We start from the raw sequence: 19,572 nt of genomic DNA on the forward strand, positions 1-19,572 counted from the left end.
ATAAAAATGACCAGAGAGACTAGGATGCATCACGGTCGTTATTTAATACTTAGATTTTGGAATCAAAGAGAGCTGGGTTTGAGTCTTGGCTTGGCTTTGTGGGCCAGTTTTCTGGAGGGAGAAACCAAGATTATTTGGATTCTTCTGCTGAAAAGAGGTAGTTAAAAAATCGTAAAAGCATCAAATAGCCAATATAATACAGTTAAAGGACACATCACGCCAGAAATTTAAGGGAAAGGTACATGGGGCATGGAAGCTACTTTTGCTCTGAGGGCATTTGCTTATGCCAACAAACTTGAGTTTCCTATTTGTAATCTCGTAGGGACAAGCAGACAGAAGTCAAGGCCAAGCCTGCCCAAGGTGGGAAATCTCACAGGAGCTGGGATCCCACCAAACTACAAGCTCCAGTAAGGATGACCCAGAAGACTGCAGAGAAGATGTTCTAAACACTGAGGGGAGGGGCGCCTGGGTGGCTCTGTCAGTGAAGCACCTGACTTTGGCTCAGGTCATGACCTCACGGTTCGGGAGTTTAAGCCCCATGTTAGGCTCTGTGCCGACAGCTCAGAGCCTGGAGGCTGTTTGAGATTCTGTGTCTCTCTCTCAAAAATAAACATTAAAAAAAACAATTTTTTTTTTTTAAATAACACTGAGGGGAGCACAAGACCAAAGGAGAGAAAAAAGTGGACCCCAAGAATTCATGGACACAGGCTGGCCCTTGGCTCAGGTTTGTGGCCCAGGTTTGTATCATCTGTGTTGCAGGGTACTTCTTAGCTGAGACGTTTGGCAGAAACAAACATAAATCCTCTGGGGTAAGGAACTGTCATCTAGAATGCCCACAAGTGATTTTTCAGACAATGACTAGTAGACAGTCACAGACAACAGCAGAAGCAGACTCACAAAGGCTTCACAGGATGAACCGGTCAGGCACAGATTAGAATACAGGTATCCCCCCCCTTCCCGAAAGTTCAAGTTAATTCACCTCGCCTTTACACAAGACCTACATTAGTACGGTAACGGCTCTTTTCATAAAAGTGAAAATCTTCAGATCTCTTTCCTTTAGTGAAAATAGGTAGCAGTGTAGGTCTTTTTGTAAAAATGCAATGGTGGGACATGAACTTTTGGAAAGCAGGGGATACTCTTTGTGGCCTATAGGTTTCATAGGATTGCTCTATACAAGAGCTTGGAGATCTGGGGGGTGGGGAGTGGGCGGAAAGAAGCCACAGGAGCGCCTGGGTGGCTTAGTTGGTTAAGCGTCCAACTAAGCTCATGTCCCGATCTCACGGCTAGTGAGTTCGAGCCCCACATTGGGTTCTGTGTTGACAGCTCACAGCCTGGAGCCTGCTTCGGATTCTGTGTCTCCCTCTCTCTCTGCCCCTCCTCCACTCATGTGCATGTGTGCTCTCTCTCTCTCTCAAAAATAAATAAACATTTTTAAAAAGGGGGGGGTGGGGGAGAGGGGAAGATGGGTGATGGGCATTGAGGAGGGCACTTGCTGGGATAAGCACTGGGTGTTGTATGTAAGCGATGAACCACAGGAATCTACCCCAAAAACCAAGAGCACGCTTTACACACTGTATGTTAGCCAATTTGACAACAGATTATATTAGTAACAATAACAGGAAAAAAAAGAGCCACAGACTGAATAACCCAAAGTAAAAACTCAATAGCTGGGCTAAACAGCAAATAAGACAAGACTGAATAAAGATTTGTTGAACTAGAGCTAGGTCTGAAAAGTTAGCACAGAGACAAAAAAGAGACACACAAAAAATATGAAAGAATGTCATGGAAAATAGAATGTCTAACATATTCAGTTGACCTTCTAGAATCAGAAGAGACAGTGGTACAAAGATAATATTTAAAGACAGGATGGTTGGCGAATCCTAGACTGATGAATGACACCAACAAGCCCAAATAATTATAAGCAGAGCGAATTAAAAAAAAAAAGTGCCCCTAGACACGTTGCATGAAAGTGTCCGGCTACGTGACCTATAGCCATTGATTTCTCTGAAGCTGTTTGTTCAAGTGCAAAATGAGAATACTGACCCTCCTTTGAAAGATCGATTGTGTGAGTCATTGGCACCTGGATTGCTCAACAGGTGTACTTCAGATAAACCTAGCGGCCCCTCCAGAGTTGTAAAACCGGAAAGCCCCTAGTTTGGGGGACAAGTGGGAGCTGCGAAAGACACCTGGCCAAGCATCAGCAGCCTCATCTGTGAAATGGGGCTAAGGATCCCTGTCCCAGATTCAAGGGTGAAATGTGCATCAGGCCTCCCTGCCCGGTGCCTGGTACTCAGTACACCCCACTGGGAGGTCTTGCAGGAGACGTAGAGAGCCCGGGGTGTGTAACTGAACACACGGCTCCCCGTCTCTAACACCGAGGTGATGGTCTCCCCTCCCTTGGGGATGGCAGTGAGGCTAAGGGGAGATGAAACCCTCTCGAGTGCTTGGCACTGTGGGTAACACACAAGAAATGAACAAACAGGAGCCGTGCCTGTGGCTTGAGATCCAGGCCACCCTGGCTGTTGATAGAAGACACAGAACTTCCATTTCTAAACTCGACTAGTGCCATGTCCACCTGTAAGAGGCCACGAGTGTCCCTCCAACCCCGCTCTAACTTGCAGTTAATTATGGGGCAGGAGGAGCTACTTTTTGTCAACCATCTGTTGGGCCAGCACAGGTGATTTCTGGGAGATGAGACATGGGGTTAAGAGTGCAGTTGTGGGTGAGAACGTGGGCTCTGTAAACAACGGGGTATCATTCTCAGCCCTAGCCACTTCCTTTGCAAAATGAGAACCGAAATTGTACCTACCTCAGGACTTGGGCGGTGACTCCATGAGCCAATCTGTGTAAAGTGCTCATGGTGCCTGGCACACAGCAGGTGCCAGATGAAGGTCAGCTACTGTGGAAAACCACGAACGAGGACCTATTTCTCCTCTCTCATTTGATATCCTGGGTTTCAGCCTGTGAGTTTTCTGGAGTCTTCTCCAGCCCCGAGCTGGCTCGGAAGGCCAGTGCTCACCTTCACTACGTAACTGCCTGCCGGGACTCCATCAAAGTCACAAAAGCAGCAGGCACAGAGCCCGGCAGAGGACTCCCTTTCTAGGCACCCTCCATGTTATGGTTTTCTTTTGAGTAGGTTTGCTAAGCTGTCGGGAACGCACCTTAAGGACAGCGTGTCTCCCCCAGCTTTATGGGGGATGGGAAGGCTTCCTCGGGTGCTCATTGCAAAGTCCCAGCCCCTCTCTGGAGTTCTGATTCAGCAAGTTTGGGTGGTGGTTGTTGGGGGGGGGGGGGGACAGGGGGAACCTGGGATTCTGAATTTTTTAGTAAGCACTCCAGTTGAGCATGAATATTAGGTAGGGTTGGGAAATACGTCCTCAACTGGAGTTGCAGTGACCCCCACCTTCTCACACTCCCATACCCACAACAGAAAGACAAAGGATGGTTTGGTAGACCTGGTGGGCAGTGAATCAAAGTCCGTCTTATTCCTTCCACGCGCACACTCAAACTTGTCAAAACCGAGTGTTTCCCAATGTGACTTCTGAGGTACCCTAGTTCCACGAGCCTTGCAATAAAGGGGTTCCACGCTGAAATAGTTTGGGGGAAACAACACTGCATTCTGTCTTACTCTTGGGAATGTCACATTGTGCAATGAAAAAACTCCTTTAATGTCTCATCCCGCGTCTCTGATCCCCCTTTCTCATGCAACACCTAGTCATGCTAATTCTGCAGAATATGTTCCCCAGAAACACTGGTTTATTGCCCTTGGGTCTGGCAGACTCGAGTCCCCAAATATCGGCTTCCGTCTCCTCCGTTCCTGCTTACAAGCACGTCCCCTGTCGACCCCCCATGGCAATCCACTGACATCGTAAGAACATAAGCCACGGAGGATTCATTTGGTGGGGCGGTGCTGCTGGTCCAGATGCCTGGCCAAGGTCTGCTGACTCCAACCAAACAGCATTTGGTGCCTGTGAACCTTCAAACCAAGTGCTTCAGGACAGGGTCCGAGCTCTCATGCCTTTGGCTCTCGCCCCCACAGTGGCCTTGTCTCTTCCGTGTCTTTGAAGAGTGACAGCTTGAGACCATCAAAGGAAAGAGGATCTTCCGATCATGGCATAAATAGAGCTGAAGAAAGGATCAGGCAGCCTGGCTTGAGCTCTGTTGGCTCCGGGTGCCCTTGGGACGTCCCAGCTGGACACTTCTCCTTCAGAGTCCGCCAAGGGGGGCTAGAGCCCCAGATACTCAGCCAGGAACACGGCGAGGATGCGGCTCAGGTTGTGCACCGTGGGGGGGTGCAGGTTGGCCTCCGAGTCGCCAGGCGTGTGCCAGACAGAGGGGAAGGGCATGGAGATGAGGTGGAGTACTGGGACCCCTGTAGGAGAGAGGGGAGGCTTGGTCAGGCCGACGGCCGACCCAGGAGCCCAGACCCAGGCCCGGGCAATGTTGTCTCACCCCCACCCAGAAGATACTGAGTCCTGGCCCTTGAAGAACTCTGAATGACGATTTTATGCACGTGAGGGCAACGTGTTCGTTTGAAAAAACCACATCTGGTGTTATCTATTGTTCTCAGACACACATTAGAGAAACTGAATAATTAATGGATTATGCAAAGACCAGAAGAAGGGAAAGAGGGCCTTTGAGTTTCCTTACCAGGTAGACTATTAGGCTGTTTTTCTGTTCTTTATTTATAGCTCGTACCTTTTAAAAAAAAATTTTTGTTTAAAGCAATCTCTAGGCACGCCTGGGTGGCTCAGTCGGTTAAGCATCTGACTTCGGCTCGGGTCACAATCTTGAGGTTCGTGGGTTTGAGCCCCACATCGGGCTCTGTGCTGATGGCTCAGAGTCTGGAGCCTGCTTTGGATTCTGTGTCTCTCTCTTTCTCTGCCCCTCCCTCACTCACGTTTTGTCTCTGTCTCTCTCTCAAAAATAAATAAATATTAAAAAAAAAAAAAGTTTAAAGCAATCTCTAACACCCAGTGTGGGGCTCCAATTCACAACCCCAAGATCAAGAGTCAGATGCTCTATCTACTGAGCTAGTCAGGTGCCCTTAGCTTGTACTTTTATCATACATGTTCTATTCTAGGCCCTACACTGAGGCCATACACATCCCCACACACCATTTTATCCCTGCAATAATCCTTTAGAGTAATCCTATATTTACCCCTATTTCATAGATGAGGACACCCAGGCACAGAGGCAGGCAAAGTGATTTGCCTAAGCTCCCGCCTCTAGTAAACCTGCACAGCAGTAGTTGGAACCCAGGACACCTGTCTCCTAAGTCTGTTTTCCTAATCCCTGCACTGCGATGAGTTCCTGTCCTCAGAGCACTTTCTTCTGTGTTTGTCAATATCTGTCAATATCCACGGGGCGCCTGGGTGGCACAGTCGGTTAAGCGTCCGACTTCAGCCAGGTCACGATCTCGCGGTCCGTGAGTTCGAGCCCCGCGTCGGGCTCTGGGCTGATGGCTCAGAGCCTGGAGCCTGTTTCCGATTCTGTGTCTCCCTCTCTCTCTGCCCCTCCCCCGTTCATGCTCTGTCTCTCTCTGTCCCAAAAATAAATAAACGTTGAAAAAAAAAATTAAAAAAAAAATATCTGTCAATATCCAATATCCTCTGTGTTTGTCAATATCTGTCCCCCCCCCCCCCCTCCACTAGACAGGACCCAGGCAGATTATTGTCCATCACTGTATCCCTGACACCTGGCCCAGTACTGCAGTGGGAAATAGTCACTGAATGAATCAATAAAGAAGGCTCTGGAGGGGCACCTGCATGGCTCAGTGGGTTAAGGGTCTGACTCTTGGTTTTGGCTCAGGTTTGTGAGTTTGAGCCCCGCATCAGGCTCTGTGCTAACAGTGCGGATTCTCTCTCTCCCTCTCTCTCTGCCCCTCCCATGCTCATGCTCTCTCTCTCTCCAAAAGTAAATAAGTAAACTTAAAAAAAAATCATTAAAATGGACTTCAACTGTATTACAAAGCTGGAATCATCAAAACAGTATAATACTAGCACAAAAACAGACACTCAGATCAATAGAACAGAATAGAGAACCCAGAAATGGACCCACAAATGTATGGCCAACTAATCTTTGACAAAGCAGGAAAGAATATCCAATGGAATAAAGACAGTCTCTTTAGCAATGGTGCTGGGAAAACTGGACGGCGACATGCAGAAGAATGAACTTGGACCACATTCTTACACCATACACAAAAATAAACTGAAAATGGATGAAAGACCTCAACATAAGACAGGAAGCCATCAAAATCCTCGAGGAGAAAGCAGGCAAAACCCTCTTTGACCTTGGCTGCAGCAACTTCTTACTCAACACATCTCTGGAGGCAAAGGAAACAAAAGCAAAAATGAACTATTGGGACCTCATCAAAATAAAAAGCTTCTGCACAGTGAAGGAAACAGTCAGCAAAACTAAAAGGCAACTGACGGAATGGGAGAAGATATTTGCAAATGGCATGTCAGATAAAGAACTCATCAAACTCAACACCCAAAAAACAAATAATCCAGTGAAGAAATGGGCAAAAGACATGAATAGACACTTCTCCAAGGAAGACATCCAGATGGCCAACCGACACACGAAAAAATGCTCAACATCACTCATCATCAGGGAAAGACAAAGTCAAAACCACAATGAGATACCACCTCGCACCTGTCACAATGGCTAACATTAACAACTCAGGCAACAACAGATGTTGGCGAGGATGCGGAGAAAGAGGATCTCTTTTGCATTGTTGGTGGGAAGGCAAACTGGTGCAGCCACTCTGGAAAACAGTATGGAGGTTCCTCAAAAAACTAAAAATAGAACTATCCTACGACCCAGCAATTGCACAACTAGGCATTTATCCAAGGGATACATACAGGTGTGCTGTTTCGAAGGGACACATGCACGCCAATGGTTATAGCAGCACTATCAACAATAGCCAAAGTATAGAAAGAGCCCAAATGTCCATCGACGGATGAATGGATAAAGAAGATGTGGTATATAGATACAATGGAGTATTACTCGGCAATCAAAAAGAATGAAATCTTGCCATTTGCAACTACGTGGATGGAACTGGAGGGCATCATGCTAAGCGAACTTAGTCAGAGAAAGACAAATATCATATGACTTCACTCATATGAGGACTTCAAGATATAAAACAGATGAACATAAGGGAAGGGAAACAAAAATAATCTAAAAACAGGAAAGGGGACAAAACATAAGAGACTCTTAAATATGGACAACAAACAGAGGGTTACTGGAGGGGTCTGGGAGGCAGGATGGGCTAAATGGGGAAGGGGCATTAAGGAATCTACTCCTGAAATCATTGTTGCACTTATATGATAACCAACTCGAATGTAAATTTAAATAAATAAATAAATAAAATAAATAAAAATGAAAAAAAATAAAAGGTGCCCTAGAATCAGAAAAAAAAAAAAAAAAAGATTTAAAAAAAGGCACTGTAGGGGCGCCTGGGTGGCGCAGTCGGTTAAGCGTCCGACTTCAGCTCAGGTCACGATCTCGCAGTCCGTGAGTTCGAGCCCCGCATCGGGCTCTGGGCTGATGGCTCGGAGCCTGGAGCCTGTTTCCGATTCTGTGTCTCCCTCTCTCTCTGCCCCTCCCCCGTTCATGCTCTGTCTCTCTCTGTCCCAAAAATAAATAAACGTTGAAAAAAAAAAAAAAAGGCACTGTAAGGAATGCATATTTGTTCAATGAGTAAATTATAGAGCAAAAATTTAAAAAGCAGTTGTTAATACTCACTATATGCCAAGCACTGCATACGAAGGCATTTTATATACCTACTCTTGTTCAATCCTCCCTACCCTGTGAGTACAGGTGTGTCTGTATGTATATGTCTCTTCGTTTTCTAGAAGAAACATAGGCAAGAGGCTCAGAGAGGCTGGGTAATCTGCCTCGGATCAACCCATGGTAAGTGGCAGAACCCAAGCCTGTCCAGTTCTAAAAACCTGGGTTCTGAACCCCTCTAGCAGATGTCTGCAGCCCTGGCTGTGCCTCAGGATCATCTGGGAGTCTTGCAGAAATAATTCAGAGACCCGAGACTGTGGTTCAGTAGGCCAGAAATGAATGCAACTGGGCATTTCTCGAAGTTCCTTGGGTGATTCTGCTGGGCTGTCAGGGCCTGGAAAGACAGGCTTGGGCTGGAATCCACAATCACTGAGGCACCAACAAGAGTAGCTAACATTTTCTTGAATGCTTATTATGTGCCATCACCATGCAAGTAGCATCTTTACATGTATTAGCTCAGTCGGTTCCCTCCACAGCTCTGAGACAGGGGTTGCTAGTGACCCCATTTTACAGATGAGAAAGTCGAGGCACGAAGATGTTAAACAACTTGCCACCAGTCCCCAGCCCTGGGAGTGGGCCAGGGCCAGGTCCCATCTGTGCTTTCCTTGGACCCCCGCCCCTCCCCAACCCTCACTCCTGCCTACAGCACCTACCTCTGCGGAGGAAGGGGATGTGGTCATCTTCCACAGAGCCAGGGGGCTCCCCGGGCTGGAAGTACATCACCTCCTGGGGATGAGACTGCAGCAGGTTCAAGCGGTGCAGACGCTTCTCTGGAGGTGGTGGCATTAGAGAGTAAGAGCCAGCCCCTCAGGGTCAGAGGTTCTGCTCACAAATCAGAGCAGGGCAGGAGGCCTGGGCAAAGCACTGATCATCCCGACAAGAATGTAGTTACCCTCTCCTGAAGGCTCACTGTGTACCCGGTCTATTTATTCCCTCTGAGCCTCAGAGGCAGATACCCCTCCTATTGTCAGTTTTGTGCCCGTTTTACAGATAGGAAACTGAGGCTCAGAGAGACGAAGCCATTTGCCCAGGTTCACACAGCCAGTAAGAGGCAGAACCAGAATTCAAACCTGGGGCAATTTGACCCCAGAGCCCCTGTTTGTAGTCACTGCACTTGATTGCCGTGGGATCTTTGTGTGTTTCTGCCCCAGTGCCTTAGAGGCTAGGGAGGTAGAGGGCAGGCTGGATGACCCCTTAGAGACAGGTGCCTGACTCGGCTGGCCGTCCCTCCCACATCCCAGGCTGGCGCCTGCCTCCGCCTACACCCTTACCTATGCTCCTCAGCCGATGGAACCAGCGGGCTGTGTGAGGAAAGTGACTGTAGAAGTTTGGATTGGGGGCGCCCAGGAGATCAAGAAGCACGAAGAGCTCCTAGAGAGAGAGGCCAGGTGGGATGTGGCCAACCTTGCACGGCCCTCTCCCTCCCTCGCCAGAACCCAGTGGGGCCCTGGTCTTACGATAGCCTGGATCCTGGTGGGGCCTGGGCTGTGGGGTGCAGACTCCATGAGCTGGGCCAGGTGCCGGGAGCCATAGAGGGAGTCCTTGGGTCCCCACTCCTTCAGTGCCTCCTCGCCATCCAAAAAGAGCAGCTGCAGAGTCACCGGGGCTTCCTGTGGGAGCTGGTGGTCAGGGCCTAGACCCATCCACATTCCCTGCCCTCTTGCACAGCTGAGCAGGGAAAACTAGGTCTCCTCCCTCATAGAAGGTGGTGGCCGGAAGTACAGACTCTGAGCCAGACTGCCTGGGTTCAAATCCTGGCTCGGCCACTTCGTAGCTGAGCAGTTATGGGTAAGTGACTTCTCACAGCATCAGATGTCAAAATGGGGTTAATAACAAGTCTCATCACACAGTAGGATTCAAATTCAGGTCCTGGCGTAGTGTCTGGCATATAGTAACTAAAAAGGGTCAGCTCTGATTGTTAGTGTTATTTCTTAGGCTCATTTAGCAAAAGAGACCCACACGCGAGTAAGTGTACAAACAGTGAAATACACTTGGGACAAATGCTTCCAAGAATTACAGGGTTCTCGGGGCACCTGGGTGGCTCAGTCGGACTTCGGCTCAGGTCATGATCTCACGGTTCGTGGGTTCGAGCCCCGCGTCAGGCTCTGCACTGACAGCTCGGAGCCTGGAGCCTGCTTCGGATTCTGTGTCTCCCTCTCTCTTGCCCTTCCCCTGCTCACACTCTATCTCTCTCTCAAAAATAAATAAACATCAAAAAAAGAAGAAGAACTATAGGGTTCTAAAAGAGCATAGGAAGGGAGTCGGGGATAAACTAGCCTGGGAAGCACGTCGGGTCTCCTGGGAAGAGACATTTGCACCGAGATGAGTGGGAGCTGGCCTGGCAAATGGAGCAGAGGGAAGAGTGTCCCCAGGCAAGGAAGCAACATGGATGAGGGCTGGGGCCAGAGCCAGAGAGCTTGGTGAAAAGGCCCGAGGGGATTAGCAAGGGCCTTGTTACAAGGATCTTGGGCCTTGTTACAAGGGGTTGAGCCAAGGAAGGGGTCTGAGCAGGGGAGGAGCATGAGGAGATTTGTGGTTTCATTCATTTATTCATCCCACACATTTCCACCGACATCCTAATTTATGCCGGGTAATCATCTGGGCGCAGGGAATACAGCAGAAAACCAAGGCAGCCAAATCCCTGCCTGTGTGGAGCTTATTCTAGTTGGGGAGACAGACAGACAAAGCGCCATAAAGCCTGGGATGGTGACGGGGGGGCTCTTTCAGGGTGGTTGGGAAACCATCTCAGAGGGGGTGACATTGGAGGACACTTGGAGGAAAGGCAGGAGCCAGCCGGGAAGGTATCTGTGAAAAGCACATTCTAGGCAGAGCACAGAGCAAGTGCAAAAGCCCTCAGATGGGAGGGACTCTGGGAACTCTCCAGAATCTGAGGAACAGGGAGGAGGTGGGTGGCTAGAGCACAGTGAGGAGGGACAGGGGTGAGAGATGGGAATGGAGAGGTAACAGGGCACACCTCATGGGCCTCTGCAAGGACTCTGGCTCAGGCTTGCAATGAGGTGGGAGCCCTGGGGAGGGTTTCGGGCAGAGGAGGGACAGGATCTGACATTCAGGGGGTGAAACGATCCCTGTGGCTATGTGTGTGGAGTGGAAGCAGGAAGACAAGTCCAGGCAGGGGAGGCTGGTGGCTTGGACCAGGGTAGAGGCAGCCCGGGCCCCCCACTCCTCACCTGCTCCTTGGCTCTACTCAACTCCCTGTCCAGGGCCTGGGCCAGCTCCAGCAGCAGGGCGCAAGGCACGGCCGAATCCGTGGCCCCCACAAAGGGAGCCGACCCAGATGGGAAGAGCTTGGAGTCGTAATGGCAGGCAAGGGTGAGGTGACGGGCAGCCCCTGGGTCCAGCGTGGCCACCACGTTGCCAAAGTCCAGTGGCCCCAGGGGTGTCGAGGCCGTGAAGGGGTCCAGTTCCACATGCCAGCCTGCCGTCAGGGTCCGTAGGGTAGTCTCCAGGAACTAGTGGCAGGAGAGAGGTGGGAGGGTGGGTGGGGACTGGGGAGGAGGTCGGGAGAAGGGCCATGTGACCTGAGCCATGCAGAGCGCTTGGGCTGACTCATGATCCCCACTTCTGTTTAAGTCATTCCCTTGACATACTTTTGCTGAGTCCCTACTGAGTGTGTGTAGTGACCCTGCCTCTTCAAGACTAATCCCAGCTCACTCTTCAACAGCACTCACTGCGTGCCACGCCTCATTCTAGGAGCCTTATGGGGATAGGACCGTCGATGGCTCGCTCCATTTCATAGATGAGGAAACTAAGGCATAGAGAGGTTAAGAAACTAGTCCAAGGTCACACTCCAAGTGGCTGAGGTCGGATATGAACTCAAGGAGTAGGGATTCAAATGACTCTGGATGGCCCAAAGGGAGGCAATACAAAGATGTTGTTGTGCCAGCTCTGGAGCCAACCTGAAACTTGGTATATCATTTATGAGCTGGGCAAAATGCTTAACTGCTCTGGGCCTCAGTTTCCCCATTTGCATAGTGAGCATCACATTGTTACGCACCTCATGAAACAGTTGTCTAGCACATAGTAAGCTCTTGGGAGCAGTACAGAAGGCAGTACAGCCTGGTGGTTACTAAAGTGGGACTCTAGATTCAGATTATCCCCAGTCAGAGCCCCAGCTCTGCGTCTTAGTTGCTCGAGGGATCTTGGGCAGAATGCCTAGGTCTTATTCCCTGGCAGGCTGCCAGGTCAGGGCTTGGAGGTGGGGCCCCTTACCTTTCTGACTTGGAGATTGCCGGGGCTGCCCGGGGTCCGCACAACCAGCAGGGGGCGCAGGTAAGTGTTCCAGAGACGGTGTGGGTCCAGTTGCCCCACCACCCTCCGCAGCCGGGCTTCAGGGAGGCTTCCGATCAACCGGCCCTTGGGAGGGGGGTAAGATAGGGAAGAGAAGTGCAGAGCATGAGAACAACCCCCATACCGACCCTACCCCGGAGGCCACCTCCCCTAAGAACCCCGGTTCTTCCTAATTCGGGCCTCCAGCATCGGAGGTTTCCAGGATAAATCCTAGATAGACTCAGAAAAGGTCCCTCTAAAATCATCCGGTCCCTCTAAATCCATCAGATTGCCCACCCCAATCCTGATTGGGAAATCGAGGCCGAGAGAGGGGAAAGGACTCTTCCAAATGGCTGACTTTCAGATTGGAACCCAGAACTCCCAGTCTTACTACTTCCAGACTCTTCCTCTGAGGGAGAACCACCTATTGCAGAACAAGCCCGATAGCAACGGGCATGCGCTCTATTGACGGAGACCGCAGCACCTGCGGCTACCGCCGTACGATACAGACACGTCCACCTGAGACCTCAGGGAAGCGCAGGCGGGGTTAAGGGGTACCCGTGTCCCTGCCCAGCCTCACCCGCAGCTCCCGGCCCCGCGGCAGCTCCTCAGTCTGGCGGTGCCAGCCGCTCCAGATGGTGTAGAACGCCGAGGCCACGGCCAGGGACAGCAGAAGCAGAGGCAAGAAGTGCGCCCGCGGTAGCAGGCGGCGCTTGGGCGGTGAGGGTGGCTCCAAGAGGCCACGTTCCCCCAGCCGTAGCCGGGGCCGCCCGCGGCCCCCGGAAGGCATGGCAGCTTCGCCCTGAAACCGGTCCGGGACCGCGGATAGTTTAGGCCCAGCCAAATCCCACCCCATGGAATCACCGGACCAATGAACAAGAAGAGCGACTACACCATCCCACCCTTTCTCTACGGGTGAAGCCAATGCGGACTCTCGTTCTGAGAGCACGCCTTCCTGTCTCCCTAGGGCTTTGGGGGTTGGTCCCCTGAGGGTTGCACAACCCAAAAGGGAGCGCGAAAGGCATAGGCTCCACCTCAGCGGAAGAAGGGAAACCAATGAGAAATGTTTGATCATGGAAAACATTCGACCTAGGCGCAGGTCCACGCCCCTCGTGTATGAAGGCAAAGGATTGGTTACTCGGAGTCGGAAAGCTCAATAGACCCGAAAAGGACCGTCCCTAATGGAAAAGGGGCGGTGTCCATCCCTGAAGCGAGGAGCCGATTGGCTTCGCGGAGGCCGCGCCCCTGGAGGCAGGGCCGGCGGGCATTTGGAATGGCGTGTCCTTTCCCTCCTTCAGCCTGTGCCACTCTACAACGAAGTGATTTGAGTCGGACCCGTTTCTTCTCTCCATTCTCGTGAATATCTGCCTCGTACGGTCCTAAAAGACCTGGAACCACTACGCGAGGCTTCTACTCCACCTCCGCGCAGGCCTGGCGCGGATCGCTATGGCAACAGGCCACGCCCCCCCGGTTGGGATTGCGCAGGCGCCAACGGAAGTGGACCAAGGGAAACGGAAGTCCCTTCTGTAGCTCTAGTTTCAGAGGCGGGAGCAACGCGGACGAGACGGCGCTGAACTGAGAGCGCAGCCACTACCACCATGTGAGGCCCGGCTAGGCTTTGGCGGCGGGAGTGGGGTTGAGGGCGTACATGTGGCCGCTTATCAGTGATGGGCAGAGGCGGGACGGAGGCGGATTTTAGGGGTAAAGTACGCACCTTTCCACCGATGAGATTGAGGGCGGGCGTGGGGCCCTTGATGGATCCTAAGTTCGGGAGAGAAGGTAGCTTTGTCAGATAATAGGCTAGGAGCTTTCCCAGAGAATTAATCTTATGGAAATAGATTTTAAAGGGAAGAACCTGCGAAAGGGGAGTGCGGAGTTTTAGAAATAACGGTTTGAGGCATGGGACTTAGCCGGACAACTAGAGCTGGAAACGGTTGGCTTTTCACCTATTTCGCGACTTTTTCGACTAACGAGTCGCCGTAATGATTTCACTTGTTTATTTATTCATTCGTCAATTCTTGAGTGCTAATGTATCAGACACTGCTTTAGACACGTGGGATAGATACATCAGTGAGTAGCACTCCCCACCCCGCAAGGGAAAAAAAAAAACAAACCTGCTGCGGCTTATGGGGTGGGCAGAGGCAGGCAATAAATACACTGATAATAAACGTGTAAAGCATATGGCATGTTAGGTGACCAGAGCTGTGAGTAAAGAAACAATAGAGCAGGGTAAAAAGAATGGGGAATGCCAGTTTTGAGAGAGATTAACTTAATAATAAGTGCAGAAGGACACATTGAGAGGGCAGCACTTGAGCAAAGACCTGAAGACAGAACCACAGAGATAACCTGGGGAGGTATCCAGGCTGAGGGAAAACAAATGAAGAGGCCAAAGGTGAAAGTTTGCCTAATACCTTAAAGGACCACCTAGGAGGTCCCTGGTTGGAACAGAGGTATGGGGGGAGATGCAGGACATTGTAAAAAAAAAAAAAACAAAAAAACAGTTGGATTTTACTTTTTACAGAGATGGGAGCCATGGGAGGGTTTTGAAGAGTGCGATGATATAACTTAGGTTTTGATACAACATCCAGGACTACTCTGGAGAACAGACTGTCCGGGAGCATGGGTGGAAGCAGAGAGACAAGTAAGGCTCTGAGGAGCGAGATGGTGGAGGTTTAGGCCATGGTTAGAAATGGTGACATTCTGGATGTATTTTAGAAGCAGATGGCAGGGTTTGCCGACAGATTGAATGGCGGATGTGAGAGAGGAGAGTCAAGTTGAGATCAGAGTTTTTGCTCAAGGAACTAGAAGGATGGAGACAGGGAAGGCTCTGGATAGAGTAAGTGGGGGCGGTTGGGAGATCTGGAGCTCAACCGAGGATGTGTAAGGTTGGAAATGTCTATTAAGCGTCTGAGCTGTGATGCCAAGCGAGAGGGGCTGAGCAGGAGGGTGGGCGTGTCAGGGGAAGGTTGAGGAGACGCTGAGTGCAAGGCCATGTGACCACCCATGCTCCAGCTCTGGGCCCTCTCACTTACTGCTTCCATACTTGCCCCCTCAGGAGCCTCCTCAACAAGCCCAAGAGTGAGATGACCCCCGAGGAGCTGCAGAAGCGGGAGGAGGAAGAGTTTAACACGGGTCCGCTCTCTGTGCTCACGCAGTCGGTCAAGAACAACACCCAAGTGCTCATCAACTGCCGCAACAACAAGAAGCTCCTGGGCCGTGTGAAGGCCTTCGATAGGTGAGTGCCTGGCTCTTGGAAGGTGTTCCGTCCAGGCCTGCAGAGGCGGCCCCAGCTCCAGTATGAGGAGCCCAGACACAAGGTTTTCAGAGTCCTGGGGCATAAGCCTCTTCAGACCTCGAGGTGTGCAGTACAGTAGTTAACGGGCATGTACTTGGGAGCCGGTCTTCCTGGGTTCGCGTCCCAGCTCTGCCTGTTAGCAGCCGCGACACCTTCGGCAACTCACTTTCTCTCTTCCGTACAGTGGCAGTAATTCTGGTGGTTGCAAAGATTCCGTGACTTGATACACGCGGCATCTAATCAAGTCATTAGAAGTACAGCATCTGGTGGGGCGCCTGGGTGGCTCTGTCAGTTGAGCCTCCGACTTCGGCTCAGGTCATGATCTCACGGTTCGTGAATTCGAGCCCCGCATTGGGCTCTGTGCTGACAGCTCAGAGCCCGGAGCCTGCTTCTAATACTGTGTTTCCGGCACCCACTTGTGCTCTGTCTCTCTCCCTCTCAAAAATAAATACACATTTAAAAAAAATTAAAAGAAGGACAGCATCTGGCACACAGGAAGCTCTTAATCAGTGTTTGCGGCTATAACATAGAATGTCTAACATCAAGTACCCATGCTTGGGACTTTTTTAGGCTCCAGAGACACAGCAGTGACTAAAGCAAAGTACAGGATAGCTCCTGTACTCAGAGAGCTTGTGCTGTAGGTAGGGAAGCCGACAGCAAGCACATGAATAAGGTGTCATGAGAAAAGTAAAGCCAGGTAAGAGTATGGAATGCTGGGAAGGGGGTGCCATCCTAGATGGTGACGTGAGAGGCCCCATAGGAAGAGGCAGTGGTGAACACCCGAATAAAATAAGGGAACAAGCTAGGATCTGAGAGTTTCAGCCAGAGGGAACAGCAAGTGATTTTTTCCTCTCTGAGCCTCAGTTTCTTCTCCAGGAGGTTGAGACCGAGACCAGGAAGTGCCGAGCCCAAGGAGGCAGGTAGACCTAGCCTTGAACACAGGCTCTGCCACTTCTAAAATGTCATCCCACTGTGCGCAGTGTCCTGCTCTGGAAGCCGGAGATGACACTCATGTTTACCTCCCGGGGGTAAGCTGCAGTGAGGATTGCTGGGTCAGTGCTCAGAAAGTGCTCAGAAGAGGCCGGGGCGCTTGATAAGCACTCAGTAGGTGGTGGTTCGTTTCTATGTAGGATATATATTTTATTATATATGTTTTTTTTTTTTTTTTCTCAACGTTTTTATTTATTTTTGGGACAGAGAGAGACAGAGCATGAACGGGGGAGGGGCAGAGAGAGAGGGAGACACAGAATCGGAAACAGGCTCCAGGCTCTGAGCCATCAGCCCAGAGCCCGACGCGGGGCTCGAACCCACGGACCACGAGATCGTGACCTGGCCGAAGTCGGACGCTTAACAGACTGCGCCACCCAGGCGCCCCATATATGTTTTTTACGTATGATATAGATCAGCCTCCCACCCTAGTATGTATCCTGCCACATTTGACTCACACACACACCCGGGGGCTCCTTCGTGGTGTTTGCCGACAGCTTTATTGAGGTCTCATTGGCATGTCGTCGCTATCGTGAATTTAGTTGTTTTTAAGATAGAATCTTCCACGTGCTCTTCTGCGTCTGTTTTTCACACATATCCGCGGTCTGAGAACATCACTGCAGGTCAGCAAAGGCATTCTTTTTTTTTTTTTTTTTTTTTTTTTTTGAGAGAGAGAGAGAGTGACCAGGGGAGCAGCAGAGAGAGAGGGAGACAAAGAATCGGAAGGCTGCCTTCCCCAGGAAGCCCTCCATGGCAAATTCCTTGGGTCTCCTTACGTGTTCTCATGCAGACAGACAGAGGAGGGTGCTTTTTCTTTATTTTTAAATCACTGCTGGAGCACCTGGGTGGCTCAGTCGGTTAAGCCTCTGACTCCTGATTTCGGCTCAGGTCATGATCTCGCGGTCCGTGGGATCGAGCCCCGTGTCGGGCTGTGCGCTGACAATGCGGAGCCTGCTTGGGATTCTCTCTCTGTCTTTCTCTCTCTCTGCCCCTCTTTCATGCCCCTCCCCTTCAAAAAAAAATAAACAAACTTTAAAAAGTAAATCCGTGCCAATGGCCTACCGCACAGTTTTAGACCTCGGCTTTTTCACTTAACGGTATATCTCAGGAATGTTTCCATATTGGTACACTACTTTTTTTTTTTTTTCAAGTGCTAATGTGTTCACATCGTTCGAAAAACAGTAATAGCACTCCAGTGGCAAGTTTCCATCTAGCTTGTCCCCAGTCCACCTAGGTCACCTTACTGCTCCCAGTCTCTGAGCGTCTTCCAGGATTCTGCATTGTACAATGCCAAGCGGGTGGTATATATGCTTCTACCCTCTTTCTTCCCTTCAGAAGATCACTTTCCATGCACACTTGGCCTTTTTCACTCAGCAGTCCCTCCTGGATATCACTCCATAGCAAGGCACAGAGTTTCTCTGCTCTTCTTCTTTTTTTTTTTTTTTAAATTAATTAACGTTTATTTATTTTTGAGAGAGAGAGAGCGGGTGTGTGCAAGCAGGGGAGGGGCAGAGAGAGAGGGAGACACAAACTCCAAAGCAGGCTCCAGGCTCCAAGCTGTCAGCACAGAGCCTGACGCGGGGCTCAAACTCATGGACCGAGAGATCGTGACCTGAACCGAAGTCGGACTCTCAACCAACTGAGCCACCCAGGCGCCCCTTTAATTTTTTTTTTTTTTTAATGTTTATTTTATGAGAGAGAGAGGAGACAGGGTATGAGCAGGGGAGCGGCAGAGACAGAGGGAGACGCAGAATCGGAAGCAGGCTCCAGGCCCCGAGGTGTCAGCACAGAGCCCGACGTGGGGCTCGAACTCACGAACCGTGAGATCATGACCCGAGCCGTAGTCGGCCGCTTACCCCACTGAGCCACCCAGGCGCCCCTGCTTCCCCACTCTTCTTAACGATTTTCTTTTCTTGTTAGCACTTGGTCACATTTCCTCATATCCTTCTATCCCTTCACCCGGCTTGAATTGTTCTTCTTAGCAGTTAACATAACATGAGAGCACATCTGGTCCCTTTGTTTACTCGCTTAGCATCCTTCTGTCCTCACTGGGACGCAGGCCCCGTCAGGGCGGGGATATCCTCTGTTTCATTCACTGCCATGTTCATGGCAAGTGTTTGTTGAGGGAGCTAATCCAAACCGTCCTCACCCGTGTCCCCCTGGCACCCTGAGCAGGACTACAGTGGAGGCGTCATGCACACCATAGGCCCCTGCGGCCTCTGTTTCTCTAAAGAGAAGCAGCATCCCTGCTGGTGCCTTTAGATGCACTTGGAGTTCAGAAGAAACACAGGCAGACCCATTCTGCTTGCCTTTATCCTGGGCCAGTCCCTTATCATAAGTCTTGACAAGAAAAAGAATACTGTATTGATGATTTTTTTTAAATTATTTATAGAAAGAGAGAGGGGAGGGGCAGAGAGAGAGAGAAAGAATATCCCAAGCAGGCTCCACGTTCAGCACAGAGCCCGATGCGGGACTTGATCCCATGACCCGGGGATCATGACATGAGCCGAAATCAAGAGGAGGGCGCTGAACTGACTGAGCCACCACCCAGGAGCCTTCTGTATTGATTCATTTCATCGAGACGCCGTACGAGGGAGGTGTTGCAAATGGCTCCATTTTAGGGAGGAGGACACTGAGGCACGGAGGGGTGAAGTTCATTGCCCAAGCCTCAACCTGAGGACTTGTAGAGGTGGCGTGGGAGCCCCAGCTGTCCTGGCCCCGGGCCCGCGCCTTCTCCCATGCCGCGCTGCTGGAAGAGGGTGGGCGGAAGGCTCCCACCTCACTCCTGGTGCCTCCCCACCCCCTGCCCCCACCAGGCACTGCAACATGGTGCTGGAGAATGTGAAGGAGATGTGGACCGAGGTCCCCAAGAGCGGCAAGGGCAAGAAGAAGTCCAAGCCAGTCAACAAGGACCGCTACATCTCCAAGATGTTCCTGCGCGGGGACTCCGTCATCGTGGTCCTGCGGAACCCGCTCATCGCCGGCAAGTAGGGGCCTCGTCCCCGCTGTCATCCTGCGAAGACCTGCCCTCTGTAGTGGGAATAATAAAGTCCTGTGTTTTTCTTAGTGACATCTGTCTGTTCCCAGAGCCTTGTGAGCGAGGCAGACTCGGGAGGGAGGCAGCTGGGCGTGGGGCCGGGCGCTGGAATCGGGACCTCTCTGAGCAGGTGAAGAGGTCCCGTCTCTGCCCCTTCCAGGCCTCACTTTTCCCG

General features: G+C 51.0%; 2 protein-coding genes across 3 annotated transcripts; one reads left to right on the forward strand and one right to left on the reverse strand.

Annotated features, from left to right (window-relative positions):
* Nucleotides 1-3,639: 3,639 nt before the first annotated feature.
* QPCTL (glutaminyl-peptide cyclotransferase like) lies at nucleotides 3,640-13,258 on the reverse strand. 2 transcript variants are annotated; one of them, XM_045440857.1, is made up of 7 exons: nucleotides 12,659-13,097; nucleotides 12,022-12,165; nucleotides 10,980-11,261; nucleotides 9,249-9,401; nucleotides 9,063-9,162; nucleotides 8,445-8,561; nucleotides 3,640-4,372 (listed from the first exon to the last, which is right to left on the reverse strand). In XM_045440857.1, the coding sequence occupies exons 1-7, from the start codon at nucleotides 12,932-12,934 to the stop codon at nucleotides 4,227-4,229; spliced, it is 1,218 nt and encodes a 405-aa protein (XP_045296813.1). In that variant the 5' UTR covers nucleotides 12,935-13,097; the 3' UTR covers nucleotides 3,640-4,226. The 2 variants fall into 2 exon arrangements, with proteins under 2 accessions (XP_045296813.1, XP_045296814.1); XM_045440858.1 differs by lacking the exons at nucleotides 3,640-4,372; nucleotides 8,445-8,561; nucleotides 9,063-9,162; nucleotides 9,249-9,401 and adding an exon at nucleotides 9,938-10,129 and having other exon boundaries at nucleotides 12,659-13,258.
* Nucleotides 13,259-13,590: 332 nt separating this feature from the next.
* SNRPD2 (small nuclear ribonucleoprotein D2 polypeptide) lies at nucleotides 13,591-19,430 on the forward strand. The gene is made up of 3 exons (XM_045440862.1): nucleotides 13,591-13,678; nucleotides 15,134-15,313; nucleotides 19,177-19,430. Coding segments are annotated over exons 1-3 (357 nt in total). The 5' UTR covers nucleotides 13,591-13,676; the 3' UTR covers nucleotides 19,352-19,430.
* Nucleotides 19,431-19,572: the final 142 nt, after the last annotated feature.

The sequence above is a fragment of the Leopardus geoffroyi genome, chromosome E2 (assembly GCF_018350155.1).
Source record: "Leopardus geoffroyi isolate Oge1 chromosome E2, O.geoffroyi_Oge1_pat1.0, whole genome shotgun sequence".
Lineage (NCBI taxonomy): Eukaryota > Metazoa > Chordata > Mammalia > Carnivora > Felidae > Leopardus > Leopardus geoffroyi.